The sequence below is a fragment of the Myodes glareolus genome, chromosome 17, assembly GCF_982192425.1.
Source record: "Myodes glareolus chromosome 17, mMyoGla1.1, whole genome shotgun sequence".
NCBI classification, from domain to species: Eukaryota; Metazoa; Chordata; class Mammalia; order Rodentia; family Cricetidae; genus Myodes; species Myodes glareolus.
Window position 1 is genome coordinate 66,974,533 of NC_142042.1, and position 13,756 is coordinate 66,988,288.

The 13,756-nt window shown below is 42.1% G+C and overlaps 1 protein-coding gene across 4 annotated transcripts in view; it reads right to left on the bottom strand.

The window, feature by feature from the left end:
- Nucleotides 1-420: 420 nt before the first annotated feature.
- Nucleotides 421-13,756, bottom strand: part of Ash1l (ASH1 like histone lysine methyltransferase) — a 147,546-nt gene continuing 134,210 nt past the window's right edge. For 2 of the 4 annotated variants that reach the window (XM_087897354.1, XM_087897353.1), the window contains exons 20-28: nt 12,822-13,070; nt 11,752-11,838; nt 10,218-10,308; nt 8,975-9,113; nt 8,647-8,819; nt 6,730-6,896; nt 4,737-4,777; nt 3,302-3,600; nt 421-2,791 (exon numbers count right to left, since the gene is read on the bottom strand). In XM_087897354.1, coding sequence (XP_087753480.1) covers nt 2,700-2,791; nt 3,302-3,600; nt 4,737-4,777; nt 6,730-6,896; nt 8,647-8,819; nt 8,975-9,113; nt 10,218-10,308; nt 11,752-11,838; nt 12,822-13,070 — 1,338 coding nt within the window. In that variant the 3' untranslated portion in view covers nt 421-2,699. Of the gene's footprint in view, nt 2,792-3,301; nt 3,601-4,736; nt 4,778-6,729; nt 6,897-8,646; nt 8,820-8,974; nt 9,114-10,217; nt 10,309-11,751; nt 11,839-12,821; nt 13,071-13,756 lie in introns of those variants that run through there. The other 2 variants (XM_087897355.1, XM_087897356.1) reach the window with 2 other exon arrangements.

Sequence of the window (13,756 nt, forward strand, 5' to 3'; positions counted from 1 at the left end):
CTAAATGAAGGAAAGTAGGGGCGAGGCATGCTGCCACAGGCCTTCCATTTCAGCACTGTTTTGAGTTCGAGGTCAACTTGGTCTACATTTCGAGAGTTTCAGGTCAGCCAGGGTTACATAGTAAGACACTGTCTCAAAATAAAAAAGTGGCCCTAAGTTAAAGCCAGCTAATGTGTATTAAAGGATGGTTATGCAGAACAGCACAGCATGTCTGACAAACAGCTGGATGTCCGGTCAGAGAATCCTTCTGCTTACTGGTCAGGCTGAGTCCAACTAGACAGACCCTAGAACTGAAGAAATGTCTCACGTGGGCCCAGAATACTGATGACAGAGTTAGAGATCTTCTTAGAAACAGAATAGAAAGCATGCTGGGAGAGACTGGCGGGTAGACAAAAAAATAGCAAGGTAACCACTCCACAGTTAGGAAAAGTTGTTTCCATTTAATGCTAGACTTTCAAGGATTGAGATGCAAGCTTTTATGCAATTACATCCAATGTTAAAATTGGTAATACATAATTTACAAAGATTAACATCAAAACAATCATCTATTTAGATATGCTTTTCTGTAAAAAGGAAATATATTAGCAGCATTTATATTTTCCGCAATCACACAGCCTACAGACATGCAGACTAATTCTGTATCTATTTGCAGTGATGTAGTGCTTTGCCCCGCATTTCAAACACCAAAACCCACCTGGCAGCTGGGGGTTGTTTTTATTTTGTTATTATAAAATAACTGAAAAATAAAAAAGGCATTAATTTCTACACCAGTAAGAAAAAACAAGTTTTTGCACTTACCTAACATTTGATTGTCTAAAAAACATTTCAGTTTTTAATCTTTCAACAAAAGAAAGATAAAATGGCAGCGTAGTGTCTTTTGCTTCTGTTCTTACATTTTACAAAGTTTTTTCTTTCTTTTTTAAAATTTTAGTGTTTAACACTATTAAAGGAAAACATTGAATTTAAGCTCTTTCTTGTCATTTTCTTGTTCTTGATTAAAAGGAAACCCCCAAAGTGCCCTTAGTCCTCCCTCCCTCCCACCCACTCCCTGTAACGAGAAACAAAAAAAACCACTCAAATGGGCTTGGACATGCGACCCCAGCTCCACACGTGAGTATCTTATACCCAGGTCTTGTGGTAATGTACAATGCTTCTCTACAGTAAGAAAATACTCCAAACTATTTTCTTAATTTCTCTTTTTTCTTTAATAAAATATTTTGCTTTTTCTCTGCTCAAGGGGATCTATGGCATCCCCTTCCTCTCTCTCTCTCTTTTTTCCCTTAAGAATAACACAAAAGGAGAAAAAGAAAAACAATGGAATGAAAGGTGGTCAAGTGCTTCTACCTAAACGAGTCAGAGCGTCGTCGTCAGGGAAGGAAATGTACAGTGAGGACATCATTGGTCCAGCATCAGAAAAGAGTAATAGGACATGTCTACTAATGTATTGCTTACCAATCTCACAGCATATATATATGTATACACACACACACACACACACACACACACACACACACACATAACTTGGCACATTTAAAAACCATCTTTTCTCTTATAAGAACATCTAAAATGTATATGCATATGTATGTCTGAGAAGACAAAGCAAAGCTTTTTGAATTTTACTTGTAAAGAGATGGTATGGTCTGTTAATTTCTGGTCAAGAGACTGGGAGGGAAGGAGACCCTGGATGAAGTCATTCAGAAAGGTAGAAGGGGATGGAAGGATGGTGAGGAGACAGACACAGGAAACCACACAACTAGGAAAAGGAGAGTAGTGTTTCCATCACCGAAACAAGCGCTCTGACAGCGCACACTGCTCAACAGCTTTGTAGTGAGTTTCACCAGAGTAGAAGTTTAGAGTTTTTAATGTAGTTTTAAAAAAATTGTTTTTGTTTTTGAAGTGAATCTTCTTTTTGCACAGCACAGCAGACACACAGGAAGAGGAGCAGCATGTGTGCTGGCGGGGGCTTGGCTATCTCAGTAGGAAAAACAGGTTCAGCAAGGTTAAGAAGGGTAAAACAAAAATAATTACAAATACTGCCCTTTTGACCCCATAGGGGCCTCCCTAGCCCACACTCCATTGACTCTATTTTGGGGAGCAGAGGTGGGAGAGCAGCAGCAGTTCCAAGTGCTCTGAGCAGTCAGTTCATGTTCTATCACTAACCTGGCTGGGCAAGAAGGAAGAGAGAACTTCCCTGGTCAAGGAACTAAGGAGAGGCCCCAGCTACAACATCTGTTTTAGGTCTCTCTCTGACATAGCTCTCAGAGCTGAAAGAGAACAAATGGGATAGGGCTGGGATCCAGGCCCTTCCCTTTGGAGTTTGAATTTATACCTGGTCATAGGAAGCAGCATTTTTAGTGCTTGCAGGGTTAGAGGGCAGCCCAGAGAAGCTCAGCTGTGAGGAATATCAACTGCTGTAAAGTACCAACCGCTCCTGGCTATTCCTACCAAGGTCCTCCTCCCTACAGTAACCCTTAAGGTAAAGCCATCAAGAGGAGAAGTAAACTCAACTGCCTCAAGCCTACTTCCTCTTCCTCCCCCTCTCCACTAGCTTCAAGGTTTATTAAGTACCTAACATCAAAGACGGACCCCACTCCCCTTGCCTGGATGGACCCGCCCCTGTCCACACTCAGAGAGCAAGAGACTGAACTTGTTGGCTTCACTGGATCCCAGATGCTCCAAAGTTCTTGTTTCTTTAAGAGTCACTTCCGAAAGCTGTTTTCTGGTATAAACAAAGTGCGCCTTCGCAGTCTCCGGCCTGATCCTTCCTCCAACAGGTAGGTCACATCGATGGCTGAAACAGAACCAAGGTGTTCATCAAGTATCACTCTCCTACACCTCAACCTGGATCTGTACTCTAAGGAGAACTCAAGGACACAATGATTTATTTTTCTGGCCTAAAGCAATTAGGTCTTTCTCTAGCCCTACATTTTGTTTTGACCTACTCCCGCCATCCCCACCTCCACGAAAGAAAAGTGGCTCTCTAGGGTATGGAAGACACCACCTCAGCGCAGACTCATGCTGAAGACGCAAAATCACTTTTTAAAATTGATTTAACTTATTAATTAATTAAATAAAATTAATTTATTTTATGTACACTGGTGAGAAGATGTCAAATCTCTTGGAACTGGAGTTACAGACAGTTGTGAACTGTCAAATGTGGGTGTTGAGAATTGAACCTGGGTCCTCTGGAAGAGCAGAGCAGCCATCTCTCCTACCCCCAACAAACAAATTTTCTTAGAACACGCACGCATGCGCACACACACACATGCACGTGCTGCCTTCTCACTCATCTGAGTCTTACCATTTTTCCCAGGGATTTTCTCAAGGAGGTTGAGCAAGATCTGGTTGAGCCGTTCCCGTTGGTTGTGCCTTCGTTCCTCAGGAGTGCTGGGTAACTGGGACTCTTGATTATTTTCCTCCTGCTTCTTCCCACTGTCAATGTCAGCAGTGAGTCTTTCCTGTTCTGGCTCCTCAGGGCTGGGCGTCTCACTGGCTGCTTGCTCCTGACTGGCCAGCACCTCTTCAATCAAGGGCAAAGCATCATCTTCTTGCCCTAGGTCTTTTAGGGGAGGCTTTGAGCGGTCAGACTTCCAAGATGATCTGCCAAAAGGATATGCAGATTCAGGACAAGGCTGAGCAAGGCACTTCGACAGGGAGGGAAAATGAAAGCTAGAGGCCTAAGGACGGCTTGAGATCCTGGAGTCTGGTTATTAGAGCTTTGGATTGAGTTCAGAAACTGAATGTTAGCATTAGTACAAACAATCACTTTTCTCTGAAATGTAATTTTTTCTTTTTATGGCAGTACTTGTGTACAGTAGGTTAGTGGTCTACCCTTAGAAATTAACTTCATTTTCATTTGTGAAATTAAACCTTTCATCTTGTTCTCAGAAATCTGAAGCAAAAATGAGATAGAAACCAGTAAAAACATACCAGGCCTGGGGAAGCTGCTGAGTTGTTGCTGATGGATTCATGAACACAAAGGATTAAGCACAGCCCTGTGACACCCACAGTCCGACCACAACAGTACTTAGGAGGGTTTTTACTTCTTTATGTTATCTACTATTTCTTCACTTTTTTTTTATAGGCTACTCTTATGAAGAAAGCAATGGGTATTTATTATCTTTTAAATTATGTATATGCACGTGTATGTACATGAGTGCAGGGGCCCATGGAGGCCAGGAGAGGGTGCTGGATCCCCTGGAGCAGGCCATGAACAACCTGACATGGGTACAGGAAATACAACTCATGTCCTCTACAAAAGCAGCACAGCTGACCACTGAGCCATTTCTACAGCTCCAGAAGTGGCTATTTATGTTCTTACCTGACAAAAATAGAAAAGCCTTCATGAGAAACATTCTTCTCATTTACAAAACAAGCAAAATTATAAACCGTTAAGTTCAAACTGCTAAGTGCAAACTTTGCAATACTGACTGTATCTCTTTAATAGAGGCATCAAAAGTTGACACAACACTATCTTATAGAGAAGGATAGAAAGCTCAGTCCAGAAAGAGATTCCGAGTCCATCTGCAGTCCCATTTCTAGTCTGGTTGCCGTTCTCTTATCTTTACATTACTGTGTTCTTGCTCAAACTGTGTTTTAGTGATGGCATTACTAAGGCTGCCCTACAGAGAACAGCTAATCCCAGCAGTGGAGACCAGTGAGGAGCTGCTTGCTTTCTTGCTCTCCACTAGCTTTTGGCTAACCCTTAGGAGCCCTCACGTTCCTCTAGGACTCACCGCCCTCCGTTCCTCTTGTAGTTGTCTGGGACATAATGAGGCTGCAGAAAAAAAAAAAGGGGGGAACACATTAATGCTGGATCTGATCTGGGGACACTAGGGTAATGAAGGCAATTTGGGTGACTTATTTATTTTGATCATTTTCTTTATAGTTAGGTTACTAGGATGATGACCTATTCCTTTCTTTTTCTTTTTTTTCTGAGACAGGGTTTCTCTGTGTAACAGCCCTGTCTGTCCTGGAACTCACTCTGTAGACCAGGCTGGCCTTGAACTCACATAGATCCACCTGACTCTGTCTTCTGAGTGCTAGGATTAAAGGTTTGCACCACAACTACCCAGCAGACATCTTCCTTTCTTGCTTTTTACTGCTGTGAGGCAAATCACTCTCTCTGCCACACGCTCCTGGACCGCAGCAGCTACTCTAGGGAAATCCAGACTAGAGCAGACCACTGCAGGAAATCTGCCATAGAAGGGAAAGCTGACTGACACAGGATGAGGGCCTGTCAGCTGAGATTTCATCACAATAAAGATGATAATGACCAAAATTCTATGTAGTAATGAAGGAAAATTGATCTGTATTTTTTCTCTCTCTTTTAAAAGGTTTATTTATTTATTATGTATACAGTGTTCTGCCTGCATGCCAGAAGAGGACACCAGACCTCAGTATAGAAGGTTGTGAGCCACCATGTGGTTGCTGGGAATTGAACACAGAATCCCTGGAAGAGCAGCCAGTGCTCTTACCTCTGAGCCATCCTTCCAGACCCTGGTCTGTATTTTCAACAACTAGAAAAAATACCCAGGGAGGAGATGAGAATGAAAATCAAACATGAACAAATGCTCTATCTTCGAGCTGCTCTCCAGGTTACATTTAATGATCTTGTCTTACGTCTAAAATTATTTACTTGTTTGGTGTGTTATGCTTGGGTGTCTGAGCATCACAGCTCATGTGCTAAGGGCTCTCTCCTACTATGTGGGTTGTGGTATCAAACTCAGGCCTTCCTGCTCTGAGGCAAGCACCCTGATCTGCTGAGCCAGTTACCCAATTCCCATGTCTTATGCTCTACCTGTTTTCAGACAAGGTCTCACTATGTAGCCCTGGAATTTGCTACATAGGCCAGGCTGGCCTCAAAATTACAGTGTTCAACCTGTTTCTGCATCCGAAGGGCTGTGATTAACGGCCTATATCTTTACATCTCACATTTTTGATTTAGACATAAAAAGAAAAAAAAGCATCAAAGGATTTTTTAAGAGCTAGGATTGCTTGGAGCTCATCATAAGCCTAGATAACACAGTGGCTATGAGGCCAATCTGTACCCTGCAACATAAAATCAAAAAGACTACTTTTCAGGGACACTATCCTCCCTATCTATCTATCTATCTATCTATCTATCTATCTATCTATCTATCTATCTATCTATCTAGACAGGATCTCACTATGTAGTCCTAGCTGGTCTAGAACTTACAGTGTAGACCAGGTTAGCCTTTAACTCATGGAAATCAACCTGCCTCTGCATCCCAATTACACCACCACACCTGGCTTTTACAAATTATGACTATGAAGAAAAAAATGAATAGAGGAATGGGGAGAATACTCAGCAGGTAGGAGTAGTCACCATATAAGCATGAAGACCTGAGTTCAAATCCCCAGTATTCACATAAAAAAGCAAGGTGTAGTCCAGTGCTGAGTGCTGGGCTAAAGCAAGTGAGTTTCCTGGAGTTTGCTGGCTGTTAGTTCCAGGTACAGTGAGGGACCCTGGCTCAAGGGATTAGGATGGAGAGCAATAGAACAGGGAAGCTAGTCTCCTGGCTTTCTCACATGCATTTGTACATGGGTACACTCACTATACATATTTTTTTTTTAAAAGAGGAAAGAATAGTGAGGCCTAGTGTTATACACATGTAATTCCACGAGGTAAAGGCAAAAAGAATTCAATGTCAGCTGAACTAAGTGGTGAGATCCTGCCTCAAGACAAAAACACCAAAGATGACTTACTGAGAAATCTCTTTTGGGAGTGAGTTTCTTGGGGAAATGATCAAAGGCATAGGGTTTGGTGCAGACAGGGTAGCGGTTCCGATGGGTCTTGTAAAACAGGTGTGCTGATTTGTCAAGCCGATAGTCACAGATGTAGACATCTTGTTCCTTTACTCCTTTAGGTCTCCCTGTAAAATCAAACACTGTTAGAGGATCTGCCTTCTCAGGCCAGAGAGATGGCTCAGCTGCTAAGAGTACACGCTGCTTTTACAGAGGACCAGAGTTTGGTTCCCAGTACCCAGGTGAGCGGGCTCATACTGTCTGTCACTACAGCTCCAGGAGATTTGACACCCTCTCTTTGGCCTCTGAAAGCACCAGCACTCACACAAAGATACCTACACATAACTGCATTATTAGAAATAAAATAGATCTAGGCCCGAGAATGGTGTGCACACCTTTAATTTCAATGAGGCAAGAAGATCTCCAAGTTCAAGGCCAGACAGGTCTGGTCTATATAGAAAAACCCCATCTCAAAAACAACCACAAAACAACAACAAAAAGATCTGAAACAATGATCAGTAAATCTGATTTTCCTTTGTTTCCAGAAGGAGCCTGGTGGACAACTATCTCTGAGGGAGAAGACACGGCAGTCATTAGGAAAGGCTGGAGAGCAAGCATTTGGTGGTTGTGGAAGAACTCGTATCCAAAAGGAGATGCAACACAGCAGCAGAATGAAATAACAATGCAAGACTCAGAAACGCAGACTGAATGTTGCAGGGATTTTTGAGCAAATACTCTGAGGGACAGAATGGCTCATGGGGAATCATGAAAAAGGAAGAGTCCTAAACACGAGGAAGCACACCAGAAAACTAACCCTACATTAACTGGAGAAGTCAGGGTCACAGAGCTGTAAGCAGTTTGTCAGTATGGAACAGAATACTTACTATTGTTAAGTTTTTGCTATGATAATGAAATAAAGATATAGGTCACTAAATTCTTGCCAATTATGGCAACAAACACATATTGAGCTAGCCATAAACTAGAGCTTTTGTGTTTTGTGTATTTGATCTTTGTAAAACTCAAAAAAAATCTGGTTTCAAATTAAGGAAACTTATGCTTGGTTAAGTATGTAAGTAGTTAAATGTAATGCAGTTGGATTCTGAAATTGGCTCAATATTTTAAAATGTTGGGGCGGTGGTGCGGGGGATGGGAGATTTGGGGTGTGGTGGCAGAGGAGCATGTTTTCTAACCCAGTACTTGGGAGACAGAGCCAGATGGAATTTTGAGTTCGAGGCCAGCTTGGTGAGTACTAAGTACTAAGCCAGCCAGGGATACACAGAGAAACCCTGTCTGAAATGAAAAAGTTGGGCCCAAGTGATGGCCAACAAGCCTGATGACCTGAGTCCAATCCCCCAAACTCACTTGGCGGGAAAAGGTGTTGGCATTATGAATATTTAAGTTCTGAGCACTAAATAAAAGCAAAAGGATTCTCTCAGGGAAGCTCACACCCAGTTCTTTCTGAGCAGACACATTAGAATACCTCTATTAGATGGCTATAGTGGTGTACATATACCTGTAATCCCAGGCAGCTGGATTTGACTTGGAATTGAAGTCCGCTTAGTATACACAGTGAATTTCAGGCAAGGGCAGCTTAGTAAGGTCTTGTTGCAAAGTGAATGAATAAATGAGAAAGAAAACATATGTGAATGTTTTGCCTAAATATATATATATGTATGTGTACCATGTGTATGCCTGGTGCCCATAGAAGCCAGACGAAAATGCTGGGTCCCCTAGAACTGGAGTTACAGATGGTTCTGAGCTGCCATGTGGGTGCTGGGAACTGAACTTGGGTCCTCTGCAAGAGCAGCCAGTGCTCTTAACTGCTGAGCTCTCTCTCCAGTCCCAAAGACCACCTCTCAACAAGCCTTCATCATTTACCTTTACAATATGTATAAAGGTCCAACACACAGCAGGTCCCAACTACAGCCTCCAAGGGAATGATCTCATAGAGTGGCACCCGAAATAGCTCATTGTGATAGAACCGACGGGATGGAGAGTGGTGGGTTTCATGGGGGCGGAAATAATGGTGACCAAAGGCAAACCGTTCCTCTCTTAAAAAAAAAAAAAAAGAAAAAAAAAAAAGAAAAAAAAAAGAAAAAAAAAGGGAAAATGAGAAAGGAGAGGTTAAGTCTACTAGCAAGACTCCAGCGCACACTCCACTCTGCTGGGAGGACACAGCTGGAGGAAGAGAGGACCCAGCACATACTTCTCATTCTTCCAAAGCTTTTCAATTCTAAAGATGTCAAGTTTATCTCGGTTAATGTGTGATAACAGTCTGTAGGACTGACGAACTGGATGGCCATCAGGTGTGCGCCGACTATCCCTCATCAGGTACACACAATCACCTAGGAATATGCAGAACAAAGGAGAACATTAACATGAACCCCTGAATGTATTCTATAAGGCATCCTTTTATCTGATCCAGGGTCTACAACAATATGGAGGGAGCAGGCAGACAGCCCAGTCATTAAATGAACAAGCACTAGAGAAAGTAAAACCAGCAGCTTTTCCTATAACAACAATTCTAAGTACAGAAGGTTCTCTATTTTTTTTTTTTGTTTTCTCTTTACTAGGCTTACTATCTATTTTTTTTTTTTTTTAATTTGTTTTTGAGACAGGTCTTCCTATGTAGCCCTGCCTGGCCTGAAGTCACTAAGTAAACCAGTCAGGCCTCAAATTCAGAGATCTACTGTCTGTCTACAGATGGGATTAAAGATATTGTGCTACTATATCTGGTCTACTATGTTTAAAATTACAATAAGGACCCTAGATATAGCATGCTATTTGACTAGCATGTCAATCACCAGCACAGAAACAAACAAGCAAACAGACAAAATAAACCTAGTATAAGTCAGACAGAGTAACTAATGCGTATTATCCCAGAACTTTGGAGGCAGAGGTAGAAGGACTGCTGGGAATTTGAGGCTTTACCTAAGTTATTGCCTGGAAAAACAAAACAAAACAAAAAACAACCAACCAACCAAAAACAACATCAAAAACCAGTAACAACAAAACAAGACACAAAGAACAATAATAACAAAACAATCAAGGAACCAAACAAATAAAAGGTACCAAACCACTGGGTGGTGGCAGCGTATGCTTTTAATCCCAGCACTGATGAGGCAGAGGCAGGCGGATCTCTGTGAGTTCGAGGCCAGCCTGGTCTACAAAGAGCTAGTTCCAGGACAGGCTCCAAAGCTACAGAGAAACCCTGTCCCAAAAAACCTAACTAACTAACTAACTAACTAACTAGCTAGCTAGCTAACTAACTAACTAACTAACTAACTAACTAACTAACTAACATCACCTTTGTAAAGCTATTTCTACAAGCTGGTAAATACTGGAAGTGGGGTAAGGATACGGCCATGCGGGATAATAACCACCATGCACAGAGCACATCACTTCCCACTACTCAGAAAGATCAGTGGGATTTGGGCCTCTGAACTTACCCTGACGAAGCAGCAAGTCATCTCGGAGTAAACAGATGAAGTAGACACAGCCAGGTTGGGCATAATGGGGCCGAGGGATCATGGGTACCTCCTGAAGAGCAGAAAGTCAATGCAGAAAAGCTAGAATTATTACACTTTGTCTGATGATCTCAATTTAAGAGAGGAAAAGAACTAAAACTTAAAATTTCCATTCAAGGGTTACTAAAGTCATTTTAACACACTATAAATATGAAAACCACTAGCTTTTAAATCCATAAAAATGACAGCAGATGACAAGACTGACAGGCCCAGGACCGAGAGGATGCTTTATGAAGCATTAGTTCTGAGACTGCTCTGTGCAATGGCAGCGACGTCTGAAAATGTGTGAAATGGTGACTTCCATGACAGGAGTGCTGGAGGCTACTTACAGCTAGTTAGTGTCCAAGGCCAGCGAAGTTGAACCTCCTAAACTGCTTCCCTTACAACATCAAACTGTACAGCTGAATATGACAATAGCACCATGGTTAAGACACGCTGCCTAACCAGGTGGTGCTGGCCACGCCTTTAATCCTAGAACTCGGGAGGCAGAGGCAGGCCTCTATGCGTTTGAGGCTAGCCTGGACTGTTACACAGAGAAACCCTGTTTCGAAAAACAAAATCAAACAAACAACCTACCCCCCGCCCCCCAAAAAATAAGGAAGTAATGCCTAGATCCTTTTCATGGAGGCAGCTTAATTGAGATCATAATACACACTTATTGATTGTGTGTGAATATATGTATGTGTATGTTACACACTTGCTCGCCATAGCACTTGTATGGAGGTCAGAGGACAGTTTGCAGAAATCGGTTCTCTCTTTCCACCATGTGGATCCCTGGGATGTAACTGAGGCTGCAAAGCTTTTATCCACTAAGGCATCCTGGAGCCCAAGATCACACATACAAATATAGCAGTACCAAGAAAAAAGTTCATCCAACTTGGTCAAGTCACTGACTCTTACTTCAGTAAACAACTGAGTCAAGGGTTGTTTTCAACAGGACACTACCTGACACAAGCAGCACTTAGAACTCTGTCTCTACTACTAAGAGACTAAGGCAAGACAATAGTGAATTTGGAGCTAGCTTGGGCTATACAATGAGCTCCTAACTCAAAAACAAAACAAAACGAAACAAGAAGAATCTTAGTTTTACAGTACCATTTCTTTTCCTTTTCTTTCTCCACCCCCCCCCCCCATTCCCCCTTAAGACAGGGTTTCTCTGTGTATCCCTGGCTGTCCTGGAACTCACTCTATAGATCAGACTGGCCTCAAAATAAGATATGCCTGCCTCTGCTTCACCATTGCTGGGATTAAAGACATGCACCAGCACCACTCAGCTTTATAGAGTATCATTTCTTTCAGAGATCCTAAGCATCCTATTTCCCTTTGGTCACACTCCTGAGAAAAGCAAGGGCGAGAATTCCCACCCTCAGTGTCAAGCTGAGGCATGGGGAGCCTGAGCAATTCTGCATAAGAGGATCACACACTATCTATGTGATCTAACTATGGGTCAGCTTACCCTGTCCACAGGCCGAGGGTCACACTGCTCACAAAGGTAGTGCTCCACATCTGTGTTCACACCCATGCAGTCACAGTGCTGCCACACCTATGAACACAGGCACACTTGACAAGGGGATTTACACTTAGTGAGAGAAGCCCTGAGAAGTAATAATGATAGTGATAAAAATAAAGCAACAGGACGGGGCAAAATAAAAGAGGAATTAAGCCATAAGCGGATGAGGGAAAATCAGAAATAAATTATAAGAGGGGAGGGAAAACAATGTCTGAATAAAAGTATATACATCAATTCTTTTTTTCACCCCAGACAGGGTTTCTCTGTCTAACTGCTATGGCTGTCCTGGAACTTGCTCTGTAGAGCAGGCTGGCCTTGAACTCACAGAGATCTGCCTGCCTCTATTTCCTAAGTGCTGGGATTAAGGGAATGCACCACCAACCATCTGGCCATCAAGTCTAATACACAGATTTGGACAAATAAAATGGGAGATGAGGAGAGAAAATGAAGATGAATGTACTACCAAACTATCACTTGCTATATAACACTATTAATGCTGCAGCTACTGTTGAAGGCTTTACACTCCAGAAGAATTGCCCCTGACGCTTACCCGACTTTAGCCTCTTAATAACCTTATGTACTATTCATAGCCCCATGAGCAAACAGACTAACAAGTACACAGGTATGGAGAACACTACACACTGAATCCAGGTCTAGACTCTTCCAGTATGGGTCATTTGTGGGTGAACTTATATACACTGGAATATTCATGCTCTATACTGTGTGCTGTTGTTCATGGTTTTCAAGGTAAAGCACTATAACAAACACCAGCATCCTAGGTGCAGATTTTGTGAGGAAAATACAGTTAAAATGGACAGAAAGAAGAGGAAAGGAAGACGTAAATGAAAGATAAGGAGAGAGACTATATGACGACTGGTAGAGGGTAAACAAAGGCTGCACTAAAGCACGGTTCATAAAAGCCTGGCACGTCAGCTCCAAGGAAGAGGAGGTTGCTTCTCTGAATGTGGTCACCATGCACATCAGGGCCAGGCTTTTGCATCACCTTTAACACTCACCATGCATTTGTCACACTGGATCATTAGGCCTTCATCTTTGTAGAGGCCACAGATACATCGGATGACATCATCGTCCTTTTCATGTCCGTTCTCCTTTTCAGAGACGGAGGTCTCACTGCTGTCTGCCTCACTTGCTGTTTCTCCCACAATCTCATCAATCTGCGCTGATGCCTCATGCCGGGCACTGTAATAGGCCTTTCGTAAGCGGCAGACATCTCTCCCAATTGGAGATTTACGACCATAGTACTTCTGGAAAAAGCAAAAGAAAAAAAATCATTTTTGTCCTCATTTTTTACCTGTAGAGGTAGCATGGTTTTCTATATTCTCCCATTTTGGCTAACAAATTGAACTATAATGAATTAAAATCAGGATTCAGACAGTATATATTTTCCATTTTTAAAATTTCTTTGCTAGTGAATTCCTGTCAAGAGTCTTACTATCCATAAAATCAAACACAGTGATCACTAAATTTTAATTAATGTTGCAAGCATATTGTAGAAATTTTCCATTTACTTTTGTTTTGCAAATGCTTGGAGCACACAGTAAATGTCTGTGGAAGCTGGGTTCTAATAGAAACTATGTTCTAATTCAAGACTGCTCTAATTATTCTTCTACTTCTTAATTTCCCTCTCTTATTTTCTCTTTCAGTCTCTACCCCAATAACCTGCTCTGTTCTCCAGGGTATTTCAACGTCATAGGAGAACTGCCTTTTCTAAGCTAGTACATAGTATTCCTTTATACTCTAGGCTTGCTTTTGGGAGCAGGGTCTTATTATAGAGCCTGGTCTGGGCGCAGACTTAAGTCTTTCAAGTGCCAGAATTACAGGAATGAGCCACCATGCTTAGCCTCATATGTAATTATTTTCAAGAACAAAAAAATGACATACACAATAAATGAGTAAAAATATTTATGTAATAGAAAAGCTCAGGGAAAAA